This window comes from Oncorhynchus kisutch, linkage group LG16 (genome assembly GCF_002021735.2).
Source record: "Oncorhynchus kisutch isolate 150728-3 linkage group LG16, Okis_V2, whole genome shotgun sequence".
NCBI lineage: Eukaryota > Metazoa > Chordata > Actinopteri > Salmoniformes > Salmonidae > Oncorhynchus > Oncorhynchus kisutch.
This window is the reverse complement of record NC_034189.2, coordinates 12,045,824-12,069,349: the sequence shown is the minus strand read 5'-3', so window position 1 is coordinate 12,069,349 and position 23,526 is coordinate 12,045,824. Positions and strand designations below refer to the sequence as shown.

Below are 23,526 nucleotides of genomic sequence, written 5' to 3'. Positions count from 1 at the left end.
GTGTGTCAGTGTGTATTGAGTGTGTCCGTGTGTGTATGTGTGTGTCAGTGTGTGTATTGAGTGTGTCCGTGTGTGTATGTGTGTATCCGTGTGTGTCAGTATGTGTATATTGAGTGTGTAAGTGTGTGTCCGTGTGTGTATATTGAGTGTGTAAGTGTGTGTCCGTGTGTGTATTGAGTGTGTAAGTGTGTGTGTATTGAGTGTGTAAGTGTGTCCGTGTGTATTGAGTGTGTATGTGTGTTGCACAGGGGGGCAAGTATGCCCAGCACCTTGGGGGTAGAGTCAGGTTACTGGAAAACCTGACAGCATCCAGCACCCCTGTGTGTGTGTGTGTGTGTGACCCAGCAGCTCTACTGACTGACTAGTGGATTCACAGAAACAGTGGGTGTCGCCTAGCCTCAACAGGACACACTGACGTGTGTGTGTGTGTGTGTGTGTGTGTGTGTGTGTGTGTGTGTGTGTAAGCGTCTCACACACACAGTACCAGACCTGTGTTAAAAAGGGCCTTATGTGGAAATAAAGTACCTGCTTCTTTTACGTAAAATATTTTTCATCAGGAAAACTGGGACCATCGTTGAGTCCAGTACCGTTCCATGTTATTAGCTGTACAAAAATACTCAATACAATCCTGTTAACATAATGAACACACCTGAAACCTATAAATATAGTAGTGTTGAAGTCTGGAGAGAAATCTGTACTGACCAGTCTGCACCCCGTCTCTAGGACTTATTGTTGTTATACAGCCATACTCAAGTGTTTCAGCGAAGCTCCCTTTTCGTACTGTTAGATCAGAAAGAAAGACAGAACTAAAGTCCAGTAACATTGACAGCAGCCTCAGAACCGGGTCTGAGAAGGATTGTTTTTTTTAGATATATCAAAAATAAAAAAAGTTTGCAAAAAAAATGAAATTATTAAACACAAATGTGGCGCATTCAGTCTTCGTTTTCTGTCGTCTTGGTGATGTTGCGGTTGTTGTTGTTCAGAGGGGGCGTGACCTCGTGGGCTGGAGTCCTTGAGGTCGAGGTTGAGAGGTTGAAGATCAAAGTGTGGTGTGGGGGTGTTGAAGGCCACGGTAGAGGGAGTCTGTGATGCTCCCTTCTCAGCTTCCTCCATCAGTCTGGAGAAAGAGAAAGAGAGAGAGAGAGAGAAAGAGAGAGACAGACAGACAGACAGAGAGAGAGAGACAGAGAGATGATCAGTTAACGTCACCAAAACGGTTGGTGAAGACGCAGGTCCCTGCATGGCCTCAGCTAACCTGGTTAGTGGTTTCACACACGCACCTTCTGGTAGTAGGCTGGTCTCGGCTCTGACCGGCCCTGTGTCTGTTATGTGTATGTGAGCCTGTTGCGAGAGAGAGTCTGTTGCGAGAGAGAGTCTGTAGAGAGAGTCTGTTGCGAGAGAGAGTCTGTAGAGAGAGTCTGTTGCGAGAGAGAGTCTGTAGAGAGAGTCTGTAGAGAGAGTCTGTAGAGAGAGTCTGTAGAGAGAGTCTGTAGAGAGAGTCTGTAGAGAGAGTCTGTAGAGAGAGTCTGTAGAGAGAGTCTGTAGAGAGAGTCTGTAGAGAGAGTCTGTAGAGAGAGTCTGTAGAGAGAGTCTGTAGAGAGAGTCTGTAGAGAGAGTCTGTAGAGAGAGTCTGTAGAGAGAGTCTGTAGAGAGAGTCTGTAGAGAGAGTCTGTAGAGAGAGTCTGTAGAGAGAGTCTGTAGAGAGAGTCTGTAGAGAGAGTCTGTAGAGAGAGTCTGTAGAGAGAGTCTGTAGAGAGAGTCTGTAGAGAGAGTCTGTAGAGAGAGTCTGTAGAGAGAGTCTGTAGAGAGAGTCTGTTGAGAGAGTCTGTTGAGAGAGTCTGTTGAGAGAGTCTGTTGAGAGAGTCTGTTGAGAGAGTCTGTTGAGAGAGTCTGTTGAGAGAGTCTGTTGAGAGAGTCTGTTGAGAGAGTCTGTTGAGAGAGTCTGTTGAGAGAGTCTGTTGAGAGAGTCTGTTGAGAGAGTCTGTTGCGAGTGTGTGTGTGTCTGTGCGAGTCTGTGTGTGTGGACCCACAGCTAGGCTTTGTCCCGTTATAACAATTGCTGCTGGGTCATAATACAGGTGCTTTGAGAGAGCTTCAGCTGTGGGCTGGAGAGACAGGAATGCTGGCTAACGCTTTCTATCTGTTTGTTACGGGGGGGAGACAGGAATGCTGGCTAACGCTTTCTATCTGTCTGTTACAGGGGGGGAGACAGGAATGCTGGCTAACGCTTTCTGTCTGTTACAGGGGGGGGGGGGAGACAGGAATGCTGGCTAACGCTTTCTGTCTGTCTGTTACAGGGGGAGACAGGAATGCTGGCTAACGCTTTCTATCTGTCTGTTTGTTACGGGGGGGAGACAGGAATGCTGGCTAACGCTTTCTGTCTGTTTGTTACGGGGGGGGGGGGGGGACAGGAATGCTGGCTAATGCTTTCTGTCTGTTTGTTACAGGGGGGGAGACAGGAATGCTGGCTAACGCTTTCTATCTGTCTGTTACAGGGGGGGGGGGGGAGACAGGAATGCTGGCTAACGCTTTCTATCTGTCTGTTACAGGGGGGGGAGACAGGAATGCTGGCTAACGCTTTCTATCTGTCTGTTACAGGGGGGGGGGACAGGAATGCTGGCTAACGCTTTCTATCTGTCTGTTACAGGGGGGGGGAGAAGAGACAGGAATGCTGGCTAATGCTTTCTGTCTGTCTGTTACGGGGGGGGGGAGAAGAGACAGGAATGCTGGCTAACGCTTTCTATCTGTCTGTTACAGGGGGGGGGGAGAAGAGACAGGAATGCTGGCTAATGCTTTCTATCTGTCTGTTACGGGGGGGGGGGGGAAGAGACAGGAATGCTGGCTAACGCTTTCTATCTGTCTGTTACAGGGGGGGGGAGAAGAGACAGGAATGCTGGCTAACGCTTTCTATCTGTCTGTTACAGGGGGGGGGGAGAAGAGACAGGAATGCTGGCTAATGCTTTCTATCTGTCTGTTACAGGGGGGGGAGAAGAGACAGGAATGCTGGCTAACGCTTTCTATCTGTCTGTTACAGGGGGGGGGGAGAAGAGACAGGAATGCTGGCTAATGCTTTCTATCTGTCTGTTACGGGGGGGGGGGAGAAGAGACAGGAATGCTGGCTAACGCTTTCTATCTGTCGGTTACAGGGGGGGAGACAGGAGACACAGAAAGACAGAGATAGTGAGAGGAGGTGGACAGAGGTCTTCGGTTAATTGTTACGTCAGTTGACCTTGACCATAACAATCTCCTCAGACTCCCACAACTGCCCCCCCCCCCCAGCAATAAAATGCCTGCATATTTCCAAACAACATCCCTAGACCACCTGCATTACGAGTCTGGCGCCTGGGTAAGTGTTTGTCCAAGCTAAATCTCTCGAAGGCTTCGGCCCTAAAAAACAACCGCCAGCCAGTCGACATGATTTCACACACTGTCAAAACTAAACACCTCATTGGCTCATGGGAAACGTTTGATATGACAGAATAGAAGCCAGTTAACCTACAGTAAGCTATGAGAGTGAACATCACATGACCATTCGAGCCCTCTTCAGAACGCAAATAACAATTAGAAACCCCTTTGGTTTTGTGCTGTTACTAAGTAAGCTGCCAGGCTAGCTAGTGAATGTCCAGTCCTTTTCATCATCATAGGCAGTGAAGCCACAACCAGAGGTAGCCAGTTTATTTTAGTTTGGTTAGGCCTAACTGGGTTACACTGAGTTGTATTCATTAGTGCACGCCATAGCCAAACATTTTACAAAAGGAACTACCAGTATTATTATTATTTCTTTTTTAAATCGGACAAATTCAGGTAGGTCCCTCCCCCTTTCGGCCCGTTTGGTTCCTGGTCAGGTCTGGGTTAGGTATGAGGTTAATGGTCAGGTCTGGGTTAGGTATGAGGTTAATGGTCAGGTCTGGGTTAGGTATGAGGTTAATGGTCAGGTCTGGGTTGGGTATGAGGTTAATGGTCAGGTCTGGGTTGGGTTGGGTATGAGGTTAATGGTCAGGTCTGGGTTAGGTATGAGGTTAATGGTCAGGTCTGGGTTGGGTGTGAGGTTAATGGTCAGGTCTGGGTTAGGTGTGAGGTTAATGGTCAGGTCTGGGTTAGGTGTGAGGTTAATGGTTAGGTATGGGTTAGGTATGAGGTTAATGGTTAGGTATGAGGTTAATGGTCAGGTCTGGGTTGGGTATGAGGTTAATGGTCAGGTCTGGGTTGGGTATGAGGTTAATGGTCAGGTCTGGGTTAGGTATGAGGTTAATGGTCAGGTCTGGGTTGGGTATGAGGTTAATGGTCAGGTCTGGGTTAGGTATGAGGTTAATGGTCAGGTCTGGGTTAGGTATGAGGTTAATGGTTAGGTATGAGGTTAATGGTGAGGTCTGGGTTAGGTGTGAGGTTAATGGTCAGGTCTGGGTTAGGTATGAGGTTAATGGTCAGGTCTGGGTTGGGAATGAGGTTAATGGTCAGGTCTGGGTTTGGTATGAGGTTAATGGTCAGGTCTGGGTTAGGTATGAGGTTAATGGTCAGGTCTGGGTTGGGTATGAGGTTAATGGTCAGGTCTGGGTTGGGTATGAGGTTAATGGTCAGGTCTGGGTTAGGTATGAGGTTAATGGTCAGGTCTGGGTTAGGTATGAGGTTAATGGTCAGGTCTGGGTTAGGTATGAGGTTAAAGGTCAGGTCTGGGTTAGGTATGAGGTTAATGGTCAGGTCTGGGTTAGGTATGAGGTTGATGGTCAGGTCTGGGTTAGGTATGAGGTTAATGGTCAGGTCTGGGTTAGGTATGAGGTTAATGGTCAGGTCTGGGTTAGGTATGAGGTTAATGGTCAGGTCTGGGTTAGGTATGAGGTTAATGGTCAGGTCTGGGTTAGGTATGAGGTTAATGGTCAGGTCTGGGTTAGGTATGAGGTTAATGGTCAGGTCTGGGTTGGGTTGGGTAGGAGGTTAATGGTCAGGTCTGGGTTAGGTATGAGTTTAATGGTCAGGTCTGGGTTGGGTTGGGTAGGAGGTTAATGGTCAGGGTTGGGTTGGGTAGGAGGTTAATGGTCAGGTCTGGGTTGGGTTGGGTAGGAGGTTAATGGTCAGGTCTGGGTTAGGTATGAGGTTAATGGTCAGGTCTGGGTTAGGTATGAGGTTAATGGTCAGGTCTGGGTTAGGTATGAGGTTAATGGTCAGGTCTGGGTTAGGTAAGAGGTTAATGGTCAGGTCTGGGTTAGGTATGAGGTTAATGGTCAGGTCTGGGTTGGGTTGGGTATGAGGTTAATGGTCAGGTCTGGGTTGGGTATGAGGTTAATGGTCAGGTCTGGGTTAGGTATGAGGTTAATGGTCAGGTCTGGGTTAGGTATGAGGTTAATGGTCAGGTCTGGGTTGAGTATGAGAATAATGGTCAGGTCTGGGTTGGGTATGAGGTTAATGGTCAGGTCTGGGTTAGGTATGAGGTTAATGGTCAGGTCTGGGTTGGGTTGGGTATGAGGTTAATGGTCAGGTCTGGGTTAGGTATGAGGTTAATGGTCAGGTCTGGGTTAGGTATGAGGTTAATGGTCAGGTCTGGGTTAGGTATGAGGTTAATGGTCAGGTCTGGGTTAGGTATGAGGTTAATGGTCAGGTCTGGGTTAGGTATGAGGTTAATGGTCAGGTCTGGGTTAGGTATGAGGTTAATGGTCAGGTCTGGGTCAGGTATGAGGTTAATGGTCAGGTTTTAAAATCAGCTTACAGTTTAAGTACCTCTGATTAGCCTGTAAGCCGATAGCTACTGTCTGTGGTACAACACAAGAAAACTTTTCAGTTAGCTTTGCCACTGTCCTGTCGGTCTCTCTATCCTCTCCAATTCCCATCTCTCTCACCCTTCTCTGCCCCTCTCACTTTCCTCTTTCTATCACATCTGTTTCTCCCTGAACCCTACCTGTTATTTGGCAAAGAAGGAGAGAGAGAGAGACAGAGAGAGAGAGAGAGACAGAGAGACAGAGAGAAAGACAGACAGAGAGAAATAGGTTGACCTGAGAAGACTGCTGAAGCCGGGCGGAAGAGAAAAAAGGAGAAGGAATTAGCTACATTGTAGACCAATTAGACACTACTCTTCTTCACCCTTCCTCCTCCCCCTCTAGTTTGGGACTTGGGGTCAGTTCCATCCAAGGGGCTTAAGTCCAATAGGTAGCCTAAATATCCTGATGAAAATGGTGGGATGCATGACACTTAAGTGGAAATGCCATCCATGTCAACATGTCAAGTGGCATTCTCCTGCCACGTCCTAAAGGGGCACAGGTAAGGACCCCATCTGTTTGTGTGCAACTCTCGTATGTCTAGTCCATACTTTGTGTAGCTGTTAGCGTTGCTGCTACTGATAACCAGGTTGATGGAAAGCCTTTCCAAATAAATGGTAACTACAGAGTAGTCTTTGCCTACCTGGCAGAAGGATATGATTATTTGCAGATATCCAGTGGCCACTTGTTTTGCAAACTATGCAAATAACATGAGCGCTACAGAAACACAGTAATCCAAAACAACAGTCTCTGGGTGGTGGCACTTGCATTAAATGTAACCTTTTTATTTAACTAGGCAAGTCAGTTAAGATCAAATTCTTATTTACAATGACGGCCTCAAACCTGGACCTGTGTGTATTGGATAGTTACCCATTAAAGGGGAAATACACCTCAAATTCTAATTCTCTTCCATATTTTCCCAGACCATAAAAGTGGTCTCCTGATGTGATTCAAAATGTTTTTGTTTTTCTATAAAAAAAAATAAAGTGTGTGATTTTGAGAGCAGAAACCTGGAACAACACGGGGGAAAAACAGAAACCTGGAACAACACGGGGGAAAAACAGAAACCTGGAACAACACGGGGGAAAAACAGAAACCTGGAACAACACGGGGGAAAAACAGAAACCTGGAACAACACGGGGGAAAAACAGAAACCTGGAACAACACGGGGGAAAAACAGAAACCTGGAACAACACGGGGGAAAAACAGAAACCTGGAACAACACGGGGGAAAAACAGAAACCTGGAACAACACGGGGGAGAAACAGAAACCTGGAACAACAGAAACCTGGAAATACACGGGGGAGAAACAGAAACCTGGAACAACACGGGGGAAAAACAGATACCTGGAACAACAGAAACCTGGAAAAACAGAAACCTGGAACAACAGAAACCTGGAGCAGAGAAAAATAACTTGGAAAAAGCAAAACAGAATCAGGCAAAAATAAATAAATAAAGCTTTCATGCAGTGGATTCCAAACCTCTCTTTGGGGACCCCCAGACATTTCACTGTAGCTCTGAACTGGCTCACCTCATTCAAGGGCTTTATGATGAGTTGACAATTGAAATCAGGTGTGTTAGCTATGGAATAGATTGAATTACATGGAACGGCTGAGGGACCCAGAGGAGAAGTTTGAAAAACACTGGCATAAGGGTCTGTCTGTGACAGTCAGAGAGACAGTGAGAAAGAGAGAGAAAAAGAGATAACGAAAGGTGTGTTTGTGTGCATGTGAGTACATTTAGAAACCAGCCATGCCCACAAAGTACTATCATAAAGAGCCATTCTTAAATCCCACTAGTGTCGCTGTACTATCACCCTCCATGACCCCATCAGTGTGCCAGTGTGCGTGTAGGATTCAAAACACCCTAATTCATAATGTTAAAGGTAATTTTTCAGATGCCTACTTCTTCAGATGCCTGCCTACTTAAAATGTCATTTGTTTTTAATTTCAGTGTTTTTTACACCAGTGTTTTTCTGTTAAAGGTGCGTTATACAACATGTCCACATGTAAAGCCAGATCATTTTTTTTAAATGCAACCAAAAGTCTTTCATTGGCTATTGTAACCTTTCATTTGACCTCTGCCAAAAGGTCTGGGCCCAGTTACATGAAACAGATTTATAAAGTTAATTTCCCCCTTCTCTTTTCCCATAAAGTTTCCTGAACTTTAAGTCAATTAAGCGAAAAAGTTAAAGGGTGCCCATGAGGATAAACAGCATTTGTGGAGGTGAATGTTGTTTTCCTCTGGCCTGGTTTCAAAAGGAAAACCTCCACCAGCTAGGCAGCTAGCTAACGGGCTAGCTGCTTAGATACACAATGGAAGAAACACAGTCCATGGTTACAAAGCTAGCTGGCTACCCTGTTAGTTAGCTTGATGTGCTAGAAAGTAATAGAAATAATTTGTTTGTTTTTTTACTAAAAGAAATGTGTTTCATCATTTTCTGAATATTTGTTTATCCCGTCTTGAATGTATCAGTTCTGCGATCTCCCAAATTAAAATGTGATCTCTTTGAGGAGAGTTCAGTCAGTGAGTTAGGTCATCTCCATGGTAACCAGAGACTTTCTGCTGTACATGCCTTCAAACTACCGTAAAACCCTTTACGTATGCCCTTACCTAAGGAAAACATTTGAGGAGCTCTACGCAAAGCGGTCATCAAGGCAAAGGGCGGCTATTTGAAGAATCTCAAAAATAAAACATATTTTGATTGGTTTACACTTTTTTGGTTACTACATGATTCCATGTGTGTTATTTCATAGTTTTGATGTCTTCACTATTATTCTACAATGTAGAGAATAGTGAAAAAAAAAAACTTTTGACTGGATGTCTCATGGTCTGACAAAAACACCAGTCCTTTTAAAGCAGGTGCGGGAGGACGACATCGATGGTGCAGTGGAGTGAGATGCAGGCCATGCAACAACATCTCTCTAGCTTAGACAGACCGATATCCACGGGGATTTTTGTATTATGTTAATTTGAATTCCGCGGGAGCACAACCCTTGTAGGGCAAGGCACATTTATGCATCCTATACATTTGTAGAATCCGGGCATTAGCCCCCCCCCCCTACTCTGTGTCTTAGGCAGCTAATGGTATTATCAACTAATCACAGGCTTAACACACAGACAGACACAGACAGAGAGACAGAGAGAGACAAAGGAAGACAGACAAGACAGAGGCAGGCAGAGAGAGAGAGAGAGAGAGAGAGGCAGGCAAGTACTGCTGTAATAAAGTCATTTTGTGGGGGAAAACAGATTCTTATTGGCTGGGCCTGGCTCCCCATTTTTGTTCAGTATAGAAGATTCCTTCTTCCCTAAATTCAAACTGAAAAGTGCTACATTCACAGAACAATCAAACTAAGGTCTGATGTTAAAGAGTTGGCAGTACAGTACGTCACAACTTGCCACAAGCTAAGGGAGGAAACATGGGAAATCACAGGCTTAACATAGACAGAGAGAGAAACTGCTACAGAGAGAGAAACTGCTACAGAGAGAGAAACTGCTACAGAGAGAGAAACTGCTACAGAGAGAGACGAGCTAATGCAGGAAACATGGGAAAATCACAGGCTTAACATAGACAGAGAGAGAAACTGCTACAGAGAGAGAAACTGCTACAGAGAGAGAAACTGCTACAGAGAGAGAAACTGCTACAGAGAGAGACGAGCTAATGCAGGAAACATGGGAAAATCACAGGCTTAACATAGACAGAGAGAGAAACTGCTACAGAGAGAGAAACTGCTACAGAGAGAGAAACTGCTACAGAGAGAGAAACTGCTACAGAGAGAGAAACTGCTACAGAGAGAGACGAGCGAAGGCAGGAAACATGGAATGTAGCCTACTATTTTCTGTATAATAAGTAACAAACAATATAAGTACCACCAGTCATTTATTGTTTGTCAAATTAGATTCTGAACATGAGCCATTTACTTACATTTTTGTATATTTCTTTGTTTTATACATTATGCTTTTATAGGTAGTATTTTTGTTTCTGTCACCGTTCTTTTCATAATTTTTGTGTGTAACACTTCGCTTTGGCAACATTGCCCTCCGTGTTTTCCAGTGGGTGGGCCCATGCCCTCCCAGGCCCACCCATGGCTGCTCCCCTGCCCACCCATGGCTGCTCCCCTGCCCAGTCATGTGAAATCCATAGATTAGGGCCTAATGAATTAATTACAATTGACCGATTTCCTTATATGAACTGTAACTCAGTAAAATCATTGGAATTGTTGCATTTATATTTTTTGTTCAGTGAAAATACAATTTCTCCGACACACACACACACCCTAAATAGGCCTATTGAATTTGAAATTCAGAAGGACAAAAGGAGAGAGAGCGAGAGAAAGCAAGTGTGTGTGTCCATTTAGAAGCCAGCAATGCCAAAACACACCCAGCGCAAACATTAGCAACAACAACTGCCTCTGCATTATCCCTCTCCATGTCCCCGTGTCTGTGTGGCTAATAAACGTAGCTAACATCACATTCCTATAGGGAGAGAGCTAAATTAGTAAAAACCTGCTCTTTTATCAAGACCATCTGTGGAGGATCAAACTACAAGGAGGAACGGCAATACAGTGAGGGAATAGTAGTCACACACACACTACAGTAGAGTAACACACACACACACTACAGTAGCGTAACACACACACACACTACAGTAGAGTAACACACACTACAGTAGAGTAACACACACTACAGTAGAGTAACACACACACACACTACAGTAGAGTAACACACACACACACTACAGTAGAGTAACACACACACACACTACAGTAGAGTAACACACACACACTACAGTAGAGTCACACACACACACACTACAGTAGAGTCACACACACACACACTACAGTAGAGTCACACACACACTACAGTAGAGTCACACACACACTACAGTAGAGTCACACACACACTACAGTAGAGTCACACACACACTACAGTAGAGTAACACACACACACTACAGTAGAGTAACACACACACACTACAGTAGAGTAACACACACACACTACAGTAGAGTAACACACACACACTACAGTAGAGTAACACACACACACTACAGTAGAGTAACACACACACACTACAGTAGAGTAACACACACACACTACAGTAGAGTAACACACACACACTACAGTAGAGTAAACACACACACTACAGTAGTAACACACACACTACAGTAGAGTAACACACACACACACACACTACAGTAGAGTAACACACAGTAGAGTAACACACAGTAGAGTAACACACAGTAGAGTAACACACACACTACAGTAGAGTAACACACACACACTACAGTAGAGTAACACACACACTACAGTAGAGTAACACACACACTACAGTAGAGTAACACACACACTACAGTAGAGTAACACACACACTACAGTAGAGTAACACACACACTACAGTAGAGTAACACACACACACTACAGTAGAGTAACACACACACACTACAGTAGAGTAACACACACACACTACAGTAGAGTAACACACACACACACTACAGTAGAGTAACACACACACACACACTACAGTAGAGTAACACACACACACACACTACAGTAGAGTAACACACACACACACACTACAGTAGAGTAACACACACACACACACTACAGTAGAGTAACACACACACACACACTACAGTAGAGTAACACACACACACACACACACTACAGTAGAGTAACACACACACACACACTACAGTAGAGTAACACACACACACACACTACAGTAGAGTAACACACACACACACACACTACAGTAGAGTAACACACACTACAGTAGAGTAACACACACTACAGTAGAGTAACACACACTACAGTAGAGTAACACACACTACAGTAGAGTAACACACACTACAGTAGAGTAACACACACACAATACAGTACAGTAACACACACACTACAGTAGAGTAACACACTACAGTACAGTAACACACACACAGTAACACACACACACTACAGTACCACACACAGTAACACACACAATAACACACACACAGTAACACACACAATAACACACACACACAGTAACACACACAATAACACACACACAGTAACACACACACAGTAACACACAGTAACACACACAGTAACACACACACACAGTAACACACACACACAGTCACACACACACACAGTAACACACACACACACAGTAACACACACACACACACAGTAACACACACACAGTAACACACACACAGTAACACACACACAGTAACACACACACAGTAACACACACACAGTAACACACACACAGTAACACACAGTAACACACACACAGTAACACACAGTAACACACACACAGTAACACACACACAGTAACACACACAGTAACACACACACAGTAACACACACACACACAGTAACACAGTAACACACACACAGTAACACACACACAGTAACACACACAGTAACACACACAGTAACACACACACAGTAACACACACACTACAGTACAGGACCACACACGTTATGTTAATGACAATACTATCTGGCAATACTGGCTGATAAGGAACGCCCCTTTACGGGGAGGTAGAATATACTGGCTGATAAGGAACGCCCCTTTACGGGGAGGTAGAATATACTGGCTGATAAGGAACGCCCCTTTACGGGGAGGTAGAATATACTGGCTGATAAGGAACGCCCCTTTACGGGGAGGTAGAATTCCTTCCCATTCTGAATCTGTTTAGAATATTCTAATTGATGACACTCTGATCACAATTCCGGCATAACGGACCCTGGCGAGTCTCTCAGGAAAACCAGAGCAATAACTAGGCTATTCCACTGTCACTTTTAAACCACTTTTAGGTCTCGTGGAGGGCACTTTTAGGTCTCGTGGAGGGTTAGAGGTGCTAGAGGGCATCTCTAGGGGTGTCAGGAGTTGTTATATCATGTCCTGGGCTCTTCAGAGTGCCACTAGTGGACATTCCAGTTTAATTCTGGAGGAAAAATGACATGGCATGTACCTAGAATGTACACACACACACACACACACCTCTCTGTTATGCGTGGGAATACTTTGGAACAGATTTCAGAAATCAGAATCCCTTGGTGCTGATTTGCTACTGTTTTTTCAGTCTTTTATGTCCAACAATGAATTTAAAAAGCATTGGAGTAGATTGTTTCCCTTTGAGGCACATTAGTAACCCAAGAATTTGATTACTCAACCAATTTCATATTCGTCCTCCTCCTATCTGAATGTGGGAGAACATTCACTCCCCAGCAAAGCCTACAACCCTCACACAGTCATTCAACATCCTACAGCAGGATGGCCCACGAGTGATTTTAGAATGACATGATTATTATTGGTTTTATATTGTTGGACACGAGACTATAAAAAACACCAGGAAATCAGCTCTAAGAGATTATTGGAAAAATCTGTTCGCAAGTATTCCCACGAACAATAAAGAGACACGTGACCGTTCCCGCCCCACCAACTATCCGTTCAAGAAAATAACATTTTAAAAAATCGTCCCGCGGCTGAATCTAGTTGATGATCCCAATCCTAGAGAATAGTACACACACACACACCATTTACAACAGTAAACAGCTAGCTAGCCTGTTAGTCACGAGGCTAATATACTCCTACATGAGAAAATCTCCTGTCTGAGTCAAAGCCAGGGTGCGTTCACCTATGAGTAACAAAGGACACACTAACATACAAGTCGATATAGGCCTAATGAAACTACATGAAACTACATTGCCATGGAAATGGCTGATAACACTACTTGAAGCACTTGCATCAGCTGATGTCACAAAGTGCTGTACAGAAACCCAGCCTAAAACCCCAAACAGCAAGCAATGCAGGTATAGAAGCAGTGGCTAGGATAAACTCCCTAAGACAGGCCAAAACCTAGGAAGAAACCTAGAGAGGAATCAGGCTCTAAGGGGTGGCCAGTCTTCTGTCTGTGCCGGGTGGAGATGATAACAGAACATGGCCAAGATATTCAAATGTTCATAGATGACCAGCAGGGTCAAATAATAATAATCACAGTGGTTGTCGAGGGTGCAGCAAGTAGACTTGTTAGCTACTTCAGTGGATGTTGAACACATTTCTACTGGCAAATTAACACATTTCAAATTATAACTAGGAAATCTATGCGTTCTCTGGAAAACAATGCAACTGTGGAAGGTCAGTTCCACATCGCTAGAACGTCGTGGAACAAACCTTCCACGTCATTCATAATTTTTTTTCCATAGAACGCATAGTCCCTTGTTGATTACCTGTTGTATGTGTCATAGCAACTTATTATACAGCAATACATCAATTAATGACAGCGGTATAATCTACATCGTACTAAAACATTAAAATTGTTTTAACATATTTAGATTATATTTAACATCTGTGTGTATGTATTTACATCAGAGAGAGTTCAGGTTCAACACCAAACATGCTCTCGCACACACACACACACACACACACACACACGAAAGGCGATCCAGTTGCCTGTGCACCTTCCTGCGTTAGGGCCAGTACACATTCTGTGTCTCAAATGGCACCTTATTCCCTACACAGTGCACTACTTTTGACCAGGGCTCAGGGTGCAATTTGGGATGAAGCACACACATGTCTACTGCTAGACCCAGCTCATAAATAACTGTCAGTCTGAAAATAAAGCAGTAAATATAGATGTGAAATAGGAAAGGGCAGCTAGCTCACGCTCTCAGCAGCAGCTAGCTCACGCTCTCAGCAGCAGCTAGCTCACGCTCTCAGCAGCAGCTAGCTCACGCTCTCAGCAGCAGCTAGCTCACGCTCTCAGCAGCAGCTAGCTCACGCTCTCAGCAGCAGCTAGCTCACGCTCTCAGCAGCAGCTAGCTCACGCTCTCAGCAGCAGCTAGCTCACGCTCTCAGCAGCAGCTAGCTCACGCTCTCAGCAGCAGCTAGCTCACGCTCTCAGCAGCAGCTAGCTCACGCTCTCAGCAGCAGCTAGCTCACGCTCTCAGCAGCAGCTAGCTCACGCTCTCAGCAGCAGCTAGCTCACGCTCTCAGCAGCAGCTAGCTCACGCTCTCAGCAGCAGCTAGCTCACGCTCTCAGCAATCTCTACTACAGGACCTTAACCCAGCTCCAAGACCAAGACAACTACTAGGCTCACACTGTCACACTATGAAGGAGGTCTTGGATGTGGGATAGGAAAGGGCACAGCTAGCTAGCTAGCTAGCTAACACTCGCTACTCTATGTAAAAAGGTTTTGCTACAGCATGCCCAAACGAACAGGACCCAGTAGCCTACTTCCCTGTTTCAGAAGGAGCGCTGAAATGGGCCTGGCTGGCTGCTGAAGGCAGGTCACAGGAAGTTTATTCCTGTGATAGTGGTGCATTTCCTGTGGCTCTGTTCTATTGCTGTGGTGCCCCGACACACTGGGCCAATTAGAGCACATCAAAGACCCTCTGCATGACTCCACACACACATACACTAGTATGACAGTGGAAACACTTCAAACAGTGACAAGCTTTATTGGAGAAGTTGGTTTTTCTATGGAAAACCACACACATCTCCACACGACACCCACAGACGGAGTGTTGGTTTTCCAATGGAACAAAACTAAGGAAGGACCTCGCCCAGGAGGGCAGCAAGGAGTCAATGCAGTGAACACAAACACACTCACACTCTCTCTGGTGGAAACACACACACGGGCAACTGCAGGTCAAGGTTTCTCCATAGTTACCATAGGTACTGTTTGACCCACTTTGGCACAATGGCCAGGACCTGGGTCAATGAAGTGTGTGGAGTACAGTAGGTGAGAATCCCTCTCTTATCATTATTACCTTTTGCACTGCAGGGCATGCCGACAACTGGAGGGCTAGCACGCGCACACACAGACTAGTGTTCTCTACCCTGGGATTTACTGTATTACCAGCTTAGTATAAACCCATTGGGTGTCTATCAGAATGCTAACAAAATTAGCACATGTAATAGCGAATTTCCATGTAAGCTGCTAGCTCAGTATGCTAACGAGGACAAACGGGAAAAAAAATACCAAATTGCATAGACAGGCAGTCCAGCACATATAGTTAGTTAGATATATATATATATGTAGGAGCAACCGAATGTTCTTTTTGGTGAGTTTGGACATTTACAAGCGAATGTGAACGAGAGAAATTGTGCAAATTAACAGTACTGGCTCTATAGTAGCAGACACGCTGCGTCTGTGTGGAGTCTGGAGTCGCTATGGCAACGGCCCTGCCTGCTCTGCTCACAGATGATGTGGGAGGAGCAAACAGACGGACAACAGAGAGGAGAGAAAAAATGCAAGAGAATGAAAAGAGAGCAGTGCCAGCTGTACAGATAACTCATCCAAAGGGCTGGGACTTCCTGAACACGTAAAAAAAACTAAAACACACACAATATGATGATGCTCCGTCACCTTATTAAGTCAGCTAGTTAATGCAGAATTATTCGTTTTTCCAGACAGGAAAAAATTATTAAACAACACAAGAAATATCTTGCTGCATTTTGTAAACACAGAACTAAAATGCTTCTTATTGTAATTTCTCCTCAGGATCAGACTAACTTTGTGCTTCTGTTGCACTTCTCCACGAATGGGCATTCTATCAGCAAACAGGTCTCTGACAGATGTGTAGCTACTGTTCTCTGGTAGAATGCTAGTTCACCTTGAAGAAAAACATGAGGGAATGTAGCTGGCTACATTCTATGATGAACTTTAATATGATGGCCATGCATCGTTGTTGCAAAACATACCTTGCTTTTTCACTGTAAACTCATTTAGCTACTTGTGTGGCTGGCAGCCAAATAACGTTACACTTCTGCTGTCCTCCGATGAAAAGGAATCCGTTTTCTGCTGACTGTGTTGCACTAATGGATTTTATGTGAAGGAAAACTACAGTTGCACGCCCCTGATCACTCTATTGAAGCAAAACACCACTTAACTTTCAATTTAAAACGAGACCCCTGTCAATACACAGCTGGACTCACCTGCTCCGGCTTTCTCCCATTGTGCTCTTTACAAACAAACACCTGACTGTCTCACCTGCTCTGGCTTTCTCCCAGTGTGCTCTTTACAAACAAACACCTGACTGGCTCACCTGCTCTGGCTTTCTCCCATTGTGCTCTTTACAAACAAACACCTGACTGGCTCACCTGTTCTGGCTTTCTCCCATTGTGCTCTTCACAAACAAACACCTGACTGGCTCACCTGCTCTGGCTTTCTCCCATTGTGCTCTTCACAAACAAACACCTGACTGGCTCACCTGCTCTGGCTTTCTCCCATTGTGCTCTTTCCAAACGAACACCTGACTGGCTCACCTGTTCTGGGGAACTACGGTAAACTTCATAACGTTAAATAATGTGACAGGTGAAATGAAGAACGCCATCTGCTTTATCTCCTAACACGTTGCACAAGTTGACTGCTGGTATTTACTTTAAAAAGTAGATACAAATATTAAAATGTATAGAAAAACTTCAAATAAATAGTTTCAACAGTATTGAAAAACCATCCTGTAGCTATTTCCAAATACCCCCCCCATCCCTCTGTCACTCACCCTTGGACGTGGCAGTCATCCTGTCTGACTTGATGAAGTCTATACTGCCATAGGCTCCGTTGTCCTCTGCTACTGGCACAGTCAGGTTACTGGCTTGGGGGGCGTTGGGGGTCACCCCGGTACCATGCCCGGTGCCTCCCTGCTGCTGCTGGGGTACGGGTAGAGGGTTAGAGTCCCGGTCCTCTCTCAGCTCCAGGGCGATGTAGTTGAGTCCGTTCTGATACCCCACAGACATGTTCCTGCACATCCGACCCCCAGGAGGACACACAGATGAGGCTGAGGCAATGCCCAGATCAGAAGGCCCTGGACGGGCAGGGAGACCAGCCGAGTCCCCCCCGACCCCCTCAACACACATCCACACACTGTCAAAGGAACCAGAGCCGGTCCACTTGGAGCTCTCGGCCAGATGAGCTACGTTGAGGGCCGAGGGGTTGGCTGAGCCCAAGGAGGGGTTGGGGTTGGTGCTGGAGCTTGTGGCTCCGACTCCTCCGGAGGTGGAGGATGAGGAAAACGTTTCGGAGCTGTGTCGGCGTCGCCCCTGGGGGTCCGCACGTATCACCTTGATGGGCTCAAGCTGGGGGCTGGAGGAGGGAGGGGAGGCAGAGGTGGGGGTTAAGGTGGGGGGGTAGCAGCTCTCCATCAAACACAGGTGCTGCAGCATGGCCGTGGGACTACTCCGTAACCCCCGTGACTCCTCACCACTGCTGAGGTTAAAGGTCATATCTGTGTAGTCATCTGTCCCCGTCCGCCATCGAGCTCCAGAAGAACCAGGGGCCCCACTCACGGAGGCGCCAGCGGCAAGAGGTCGGATGTAGCTGGGTGGGTTCCAGGGAGCCACCAGTGAGGGTCTGGGAGACTTATTCTTAGCCAGGCGTCCTCCATCACCACCCCCACCTCCAACCCCCACCTCTACACTCATATAGTCCTGGTTCTGAGGATAGGGGTGGGGAGGGGAGTGGCGCTGCTCAGCAGAGCCCACCGAGGGTGAACCATCCTGGGCAGAGAGGGGGCAGGCCGTTGAGGGTCCGTAGCGGCCCCCAAACTCGATGTTGATGTACTCTCCAGGGCTGGAGAGTACCTCGGCGGCGTCCGGCTCGCTGACTCTCAGTGACCCGTGGAAGCTGCGGCGCCCTAGGGGGAGGCGGTTGGGCCGGACCGGGGTCGTCCGACGGTCACCGTTAGCCGCTTGGTGGTGCACCCCGTAGGGAGGGGGCGGGTAGCCGTGAGGGAGGATGTGAGGGGTGTCAGACCCCCCACTACCAACACCCCTCGTCGTCACACCCCTCTCCCCGACGTTGCCGGTAGCAACCTGGGAGTAGACTGGTTTTGCCGGGGAGCTCATGGGTACATACTCATCATGCGCTCTCGGTTCCCTCTCTCTCTGTTCCCTCTCTCTCTGTTCCCTCTCTCTCGCAGCGGGGGCCTTGTAGGAGCGAGGCAGGGAGAAGTAGGGGCTGTAGTTGTATGATTTGGGGTCTCTCCCTTCAGGGTTGCTCAGTGCGTAGTATCCCCCCTCGTTGGAGAACTTCCGTCCCCCTGCCGCATCCCCTCCACCTCCTCCGCTACTGCTGTACGACATGTCCATGTACTCTCCATTCTCGGGCCGCTCCACTATACTACCAGAACTACTGACACTACCTCCACCCAGACCCATGTTACTGCTACTGCTGTGGGAGCTGGGGGAGGCCTGGACTGGGGAAGAGGAGTTCCGCCCCCCTGGTAGCATCATCATGTAGCCACGGGGGTCTGTGTGCTGTTGGGCTGAGCGGGGGGCCTGGGGAGAGTGGGAGTGCTGGGGATGGTGGTGGTGAAGAGAGGGGGAGCTGGGTTGCATAGGCATGTAGTCCGGTGCGTCACAGGGTGAGGCTGCCACCCCACACAACATGGGCATGTAGCCGCTGTCCTCCTTGGCCGAAAAAGGAGGGGGTCGGCCCTGGCTGTGCTCGGAGCAGGAGCTGTAGTCAGAGCGGAGGGAAGAAGAAGAGGAGGAAGGCTGGGTGATGCTGTCGGTGCGGCCGAGAGACAGGGCCTCTCCCACGGACACCGACTCGTCCAGCGAGAAGGTGGTCTGGGTCATCTTCTGGTACACCGTCACACCACTGCTGCTGCCGGCAACACCCCCCTGACCCCCGGGCCGCGTGAACGAGTGGGTACGTCTCCTCAGGGACCTGTCGTCATCCGTCGACGTGCTCTCGTCCCGGTTGGGCGTCTCCGCACTGCCAGAGCTACTCCCTCCACCGCTGGCGGCTCCAAACACCTCACGGTGCCAGCCCATGGCCATGTAGTCGCTCATGCAGTTCTCTTCTCTGATTGGTGGGGTGTTGCCAAGGGAATCAGGAGTGTTGCTCCGGACCCTGAAGTAGCGGAAGTCCCCAGGGCTGGAGCCGTACTCGTCTGAGGAGTTGAAGCCTCCGTCGGAGGGGGAACCACAGATGGACGCTGAGGAGGGCCGGGTAAGGGTATCGGAGACGGAGCCATGCCCGCTGCTGCTGGACACGCTGACAGGGGAGGTGGTGGAGGGAAAGTGGGAGACGGGGAGCGAGGCGGAGCGGGCGTGGTAGGTGGACCCTGGTAGTGCCCTGGCGTAGCGCCCTACAACCCCGGTGCTCCCGGTATTCCCTGCCCCTACCCCGCCCTCCTGGCGCCCCAGGTGTATCCGGGCAGTGTTCAGGTGGATCAGGCTGCCGGTAACGGATCGGAATGGCCGGTTCATCGTCCCCTCACCCTCGCTCGATGTTCGGAAGCGATAGCCGCTGGCGCCAGAGCTCTTACTCGACGGCGGCGTCCCAACCACCGACTCAGTCCTGGAGCGGCGCTGGAGACCTGTCTGGCTCGGAGGCAGGTTACCTAGGTGACGGCGGGTGGTGATAAAAGCGATGGGGTTGGAGCCAGAAGATTGGCTCTTGCTCCTGGGGCGGATCTCAGCAAAGGCCTTCAGAGCCTTCATGGTCTCCAGGATGGTCTCATGCATGTTCTGGGCCACTACAGAGTCATCTACCTGCATCCATATCTCCCCAGGGCCTATAGAGGATGACCGACCCACCTCCATGAAGAAGAAGCTTTCTGAGTGTCCACAGCGTCTGATGTTCATCAGCTGAAGGTTGACACATGGCGTCTCAGAGTTTAGTTTGACCAGGTGGATAGTTTTAGTAGAGAGGCATAAACGATACACACCTGTGAGGTTCTTGGTCTGACCCAGCCCTTTGGGTTTCACGTTCACCTGCCACACCTCTTTGAAAACCGTACCTGGTGTGACGGTACCGTAGCCATCATCCAACTCGTCCGAGTCTAGATGCCCCTTTTTCCCCTCACTCATCAGTTCACTCAGCGCTACATACCAGTCATCTTGTTCCTGCTCGTTTTCAGCTACAATAGCAAAGTATTCATCCTTAGTGTAGAGGGCTATGAGGTGTTTATTTTTGGAATCTGCTCGTTTGTTGACAGTGAAGCACTGATACAGATAGATCACCCTTTTCGGGGGAGAAGGGGCGACCGTACCGTTTGCAGCTGCCGCAGCAGCAGACCGCAGACTGTTACGGAATTTTTTCTCGCTGTCATAGTACTCCAACCGACTGAGGCCTAGGTGGCTGGCCGCCCTCAGCACGAAAAACCTCTTGTGGCCGTGTTTCTGTTTCCGCAGATAGCCACACTTCTGAATGTCGTCCACTACACCTTCTGAGGTAGCCACGCTAACATTAGCATTCGCGGCTAGTTGTATCGCGGCCGACGCCGCGTTTACCGACGCAGCGAGTGCGTGGTGGCTAGCAGCGGGGTCCTGCTGTACCAGGTTCAAAGACGATGACGAGGCTTTCCTTACCGGGGACGCCGTGATGTTTTCAACAGAGAGATGATGCTCCGTCGCCGCCTGGTAGTGGTGCGACAGCGGGTGTTGTTGTCCTTTGGGCAGCGAGCTCTGGGGGTAGTGATGGTGGCTGGAGGGCGGCAAGTGCTGATGGAAACGAGCTCCGCTGGCCCCGACGCCACCGATATTCAATAACGGGGAAGGGGGTTCCCCGACCGAGATGTCTCCATCATTGGCTGCTGCTGGTTTCGTCCCGATGCCCCTCTGTTGCGTCTCCACTAACAACATAGCCGCTTTGCTTTCTTGGTAATTCGTGAAATTTGCCATTTAGAAAACACAACCAAAGGTCACTTTACCTACACCGTGCTGTGGACCTAGACCCCATTCTTGTTTTGGAGACGGGCTCCGACTGGCGCTGCTGTGTTGTGCTGTGGCTACACGGCGCGATGGTTAGCTACAATACAAGCGTAAATGTATGTTGGTTCTGTTTGAAAACGGCCGGTCCAGGCCTCTTCGTCACAAACAGGTATCCAATGTACGCTTTTAGGAAAGGAAGCCCACCGTGTGAAATGTTTCCACGTTCAATCCCGTTTCTTTAATCGTTAGCTAGCAATCAGTCCCCTTCTCCCTCTGTACACAACTCTACCGAGCGGAGCACAAACATCACGTGACTAGCGCGTACCCATAAGCAGGAGGAATAATGAGCGAGTCGGGGCTTCTCATTGGTCGTTCAGCAAGAGTGACAGGAACTGACAGGTAAAAAAGCCAATAATTGAGGGTGATTCGTGTTTTACGTCAATACGGTCGACTAATGATCTCGCACGGAGTGTCATTGAGGTTAAAAGAGGAGGGTACGTTATTGTGATGATCGACATTTGACTGGCCAATGATTATCGGTAGAGTGATAGGCGTTCGTTGATGCTACCACTCTCATTGGACAATATGGTTGATTGACGTTGAGGTTATCTAATCACAGTGTGACCACATGGACCAATGGCTGTGCTGTTTTAGTTTGCAAGTTTCATATTGCAAGTTTCTCCTGTGCTACTTATTTGTAGGCATTGAAGGCCAAATGTGCCCTAAAACATTTCCTTATCTCCTACCACTTTGGTATACTTTGCAGATCCCAAAGAACTGGATAGGTGTAAGCAACATGACAGGGACTACCCTATAAACCCATTGTAATGCTATGAATCCCACCTATCCGGTTATTTCAGGGCCAATATTCGGAATGCTTCTAAGAGTTAGTTAACCTTTATTTAACTAGGCAAGTCAGATAAGAACAAATTCTTATTTACATTGACGGCTGGTGGCCATCTTATTCATCCCTCTACACTTGTGTGTGTAAGGGAGTCGTTGTGAATTTGTTAGATTACTTGTTAGATATTACTGCACTGTCAGAACTAGAAGCACAAGCATTTCGCCCAATTGTTTTTTATATGATTAGATTTGTAAAGGCAAAAGGCCTCCTGCGGGACGTGCTGGGATTATTGTGCTGATCTAGGAACAGGTCATCCATCTCCATAATCGACGAGTAAAGGTGCTGATCTAGGAACAGGTCATCCATCTCCATAATCGACGAGTAAAGGTGCTGATCTAGGAACAGGTCATCCATCTCCATAATCGACGAGTAAAGGTGCTGATCTAGGAACAGGTCATCCATCTCCATAATCGACGAGTAAAGGTGCTGATCTAGGAACAGGTCATCCATCTCCATAATCGACGAGTAAAGGTGCTGATCTAGGAACAGGTCACCCATCTCCATAATCGACGAGTAAAGGTGCTGATCTAGGAACAGGTCATCCATCTCCATAATCGACGAGTAAAGGTGCTGATCTAGGAACAGGTCATCCATCTCCATAATCGACGAGTAAAGGTGCTGATCTAGGAACAGGTCATCCATCTCCATAATCGACGAGTAAAGGTGCTGATCTAGGAACAGGTCACCCATCTCCATAATCGACGAGTAAAGGTGCTGATCTAGGAACAGGTCATCCATCTCCATAATCGACGAGTAAAGGTGCTGATCTAGGAACAGGTCATCCATCTCCATAATCGACGAGTAAAGGTGCTGATCTAGGAACAGGTCATCCATCTCCATAATCGACGAGTAAAGGTGCTGATCTAGGAACAGGTCATCCATCTCCATAATCGACGAGTAAAGGTGCTGATCTAGGAACAGGTCATCCATCTCCATAATCGACGAGTAAAGGTGCTGATCTAGGAACAGGTCATCCATCTCCATAATCGACGAGTAAAGGTGCTGATCTAGGAACAGGTCATCCATCTCCATAATCGACGAGTAAAGGTGCTGATCTAGGAACAGGTCATCCATCTCCATAATCGACGAGTAAAGGTGCTGATCTAGGAACAGGTCATCCATCTCCATAATCGACGAGTAAAGGTGCTGATCTAGGAACAGGTCATCCATCTCCATAATCGACGAGTAAAGGTGCTGATCTAGGAACAGGTCATCCATCT

The 23,526-nt window shown here is 47.5% G+C and overlaps 1 protein-coding gene across 1 annotated transcript; it reads right to left on the bottom strand.

Moving 5' to 3' along the window:
* Positions 1 to 143: 143 nt before the first annotated feature.
* irs4b (insulin receptor substrate 4b) lies at positions 144 to 21,719 on the bottom strand. Its single transcript, XM_020503961.2, has 2 exons — positions 17,244 to 21,719; positions 144 to 1,117 (listed from the first exon to the last, which is right to left on the bottom strand). Exons 1-2 carry the CDS (start codon positions 21,370 to 21,372, stop codon positions 1,113 to 1,115), a joined length of 4,134 nt encoding a protein of 1,377 aa, XP_020359550.1. The 5' UTR covers positions 21,373 to 21,719; the 3' UTR covers positions 144 to 1,112.
* Between the last annotated feature and the right edge of the window lie 1,807 nt (positions 21,720 to 23,526).

Bases quoted from the DNA above. Each gene is read 5' to 3' on its own strand.
- irs4b (XM_020503961.2), bottom strand. From the start codon at position 21,372: ATGGCAAATTTCACGAATTACCAAGAAAGCAAAGCGGCTATGTTGTTA.